Source organism: Sinocyclocheilus rhinocerous, unplaced genomic scaffold (assembly GCF_001515625.1).
Source record: "Sinocyclocheilus rhinocerous isolate Xijiao unplaced genomic scaffold, SAMN03320098_v1.1 scaffold594, whole genome shotgun sequence".
Lineage (NCBI taxonomy): Eukaryota > Metazoa > Chordata > Actinopteri > Cypriniformes > Cyprinidae > Sinocyclocheilus > Sinocyclocheilus rhinocerous.
The window spans coordinates 1,535,823-1,537,750 of record NW_015645059.1 but is presented as its reverse complement, the minus strand read 5'-3'; the positions used below and the strand labels follow the sequence as shown (position 1 = coordinate 1,537,750).

At 36.6% G+C, this 1,928-nt stretch overlaps 1 protein-coding gene across 1 annotated transcript in view; it reads left to right on the top strand.

The window, feature by feature from the left end:
• Positions 1-140: 140 nt before the first annotated feature.
• The window catches only part of abcc13 (ATP-binding cassette, sub-family C (CFTR/MRP), member 13), a 12,316-nt gene continuing 10,528 nt past the window's right edge, over positions 141-1,928 (top strand). Inside the window, exons 1-4 of the mRNA XM_016508451.1 lie at positions 141-392; positions 879-1,008; positions 1,122-1,297; positions 1,574-1,757. Coding sequence (XP_016363937.1) covers positions 388-392; positions 879-1,008; positions 1,122-1,297; positions 1,574-1,757 — 495 coding nt within the window. The 5' untranslated portion in view covers positions 141-387. The remainder of the gene's footprint in view (positions 393-878; positions 1,009-1,121; positions 1,298-1,573; positions 1,758-1,928) is intronic.

Here is a 1,928-nt window from a genome sequence, read left to right as displayed (position 1 = left end):
TAAACACACACACACACACACACACAAAGTATATTAAATTAGAAAAAATGCAATCGAAAAAGACTGAAAAGGTTTACCCAGCAAAGTGAAACACGCCCACAACCGAAAGCGCCGCTCTCATTGGACATGTGCACACGCTGCACGCTCCTCTGTTTATGGTTCAGACGCGGTTTAATTCCCCACAGAGAGCGTCCTTTAATTATCTCAAAACATGTCAGAGGATATTTAAACCTAAATATCGTCGACAAGTGTAAATGACGTGAAATTTAGGCTACTTTATTTGTTTTCCTGTAAGGTTCCTTTGTTCCAGCTGTATGAGACGCAGATGCAGTCATTTACACGCGGCAAGACATTATATTGTTTTTAGCCGCTGCCATCGTTACTGAAATGAGGTAAGCACAACTTTTATTGATCTTTTTTCACACTGCATGAACTGAATTTCTCTTATTTTTAGACTGTCAAGAGGACGCCAGCAGTTGAGAAGTTCACATTATTGTAGCCAATAATTTATATTTCACAGTTAAATAAGATTTTATTTTTTGTTTTGAAACTGTTTTCCTTCAGAAATACACATTTATTTTTCTTTGGTATTTCCAAAACAATATTGTTCTGTTTAATAGTTTTTTAATTGATAAATCTATTGATTCACTGCGATATTTAATAAATGCATATTATCTCCCACCATTGACTAAGACTACTGTCTCTGCACTAAGATTTGTGTTTGATTTGTGCTCACAGTCAAAAGGGAGTCTTATCCATATGAACCTCTTTTGGATAAACAGGTAAGCCTAAGTCTATAACTGGGGAGGTATTCTATAATGTTATCAACCACAGCAAGCTTTAACAGTTTTTTTTTTCGTTTTTTTTTCTGTTTTCAGGGTGGTTGTAATGGGCCACAGGGGACCGCTGCAGTTGTCTGACCTTTGCAAGCTGTATAATGAGGAGTCTGTCCACACCCTATCCTCTGTGTTTGAGCACGAATGGGAAAAACAACAGAATTACAATGAGGTAACTGTGAAGCTCCACAACAATAGCCAGGGACAAACACTTCTGTTGTACTTGTTTTCATTGTGAAAAGCATGCTTTGAATGAGATTTATTGTTAATATTTTATTCATACAGAGGTTGGACTTAGAAGAGGATTCTGGAAGAGAGTCACTGCTGGTCTCCAGAAAAACCAATACTGGTTACTCTCTCCTTTATGCAATGTGGGTGACGTTCCGTCCAGCCTTAGTCAAAGTTGCGCTTCTGAGACTGTCAACTGATATTTTTAGCATTTTAGTTCCTTTGACTCTCAGGTATGACTGTGATTCTTATTTCAAGCCAAGGCTAGATTTAGTTGTTCAAAAATACAGTTAAAACAGTTATATTGTCAAATATTAATACAATTTAAAACAACAGTTTTCTATTTGAATATCACTTTCCAGAAAAATAATTTCAGCATTTAAGCACCAATAATAATTGATAAAATCAGCATATTAGAATGATTTCTGAATGATTATGTGGCATTGAAGACTGAAGTATTGGCTGCTGAAATTCTCTGATCTATTTTTGTACATGTTTTTTAACCTCAGGTGGGTTATCCTGTTCTGTGAGAGACAGGCTGTGTTTGACTGGGCAGGATACACATATTCTCTGGTGGTGTTGGGAGCAGTTTGCTGCTGTGCTGTTTCTCAGCATCACTTTGAGAAACATAGTAGGATAATTGCAGCCAATGCACAAGCGGTTCTAGCTGGCTTCCTCTACAGGAAGGTAAAGGTCTTATTAACTGTCTCATTATCTCAGTATGCTTTCAGTCCAAACAAAAAACAGTCTGCAACTTTTTTTTTCACAAATGTTTTGTCATGTCAAACTGAAAGTGTATCCATTTCTTTATATACTGAAAGGATTATCTTCTTTATTCCATGGTTCATGTTCCTTCCATTCCAC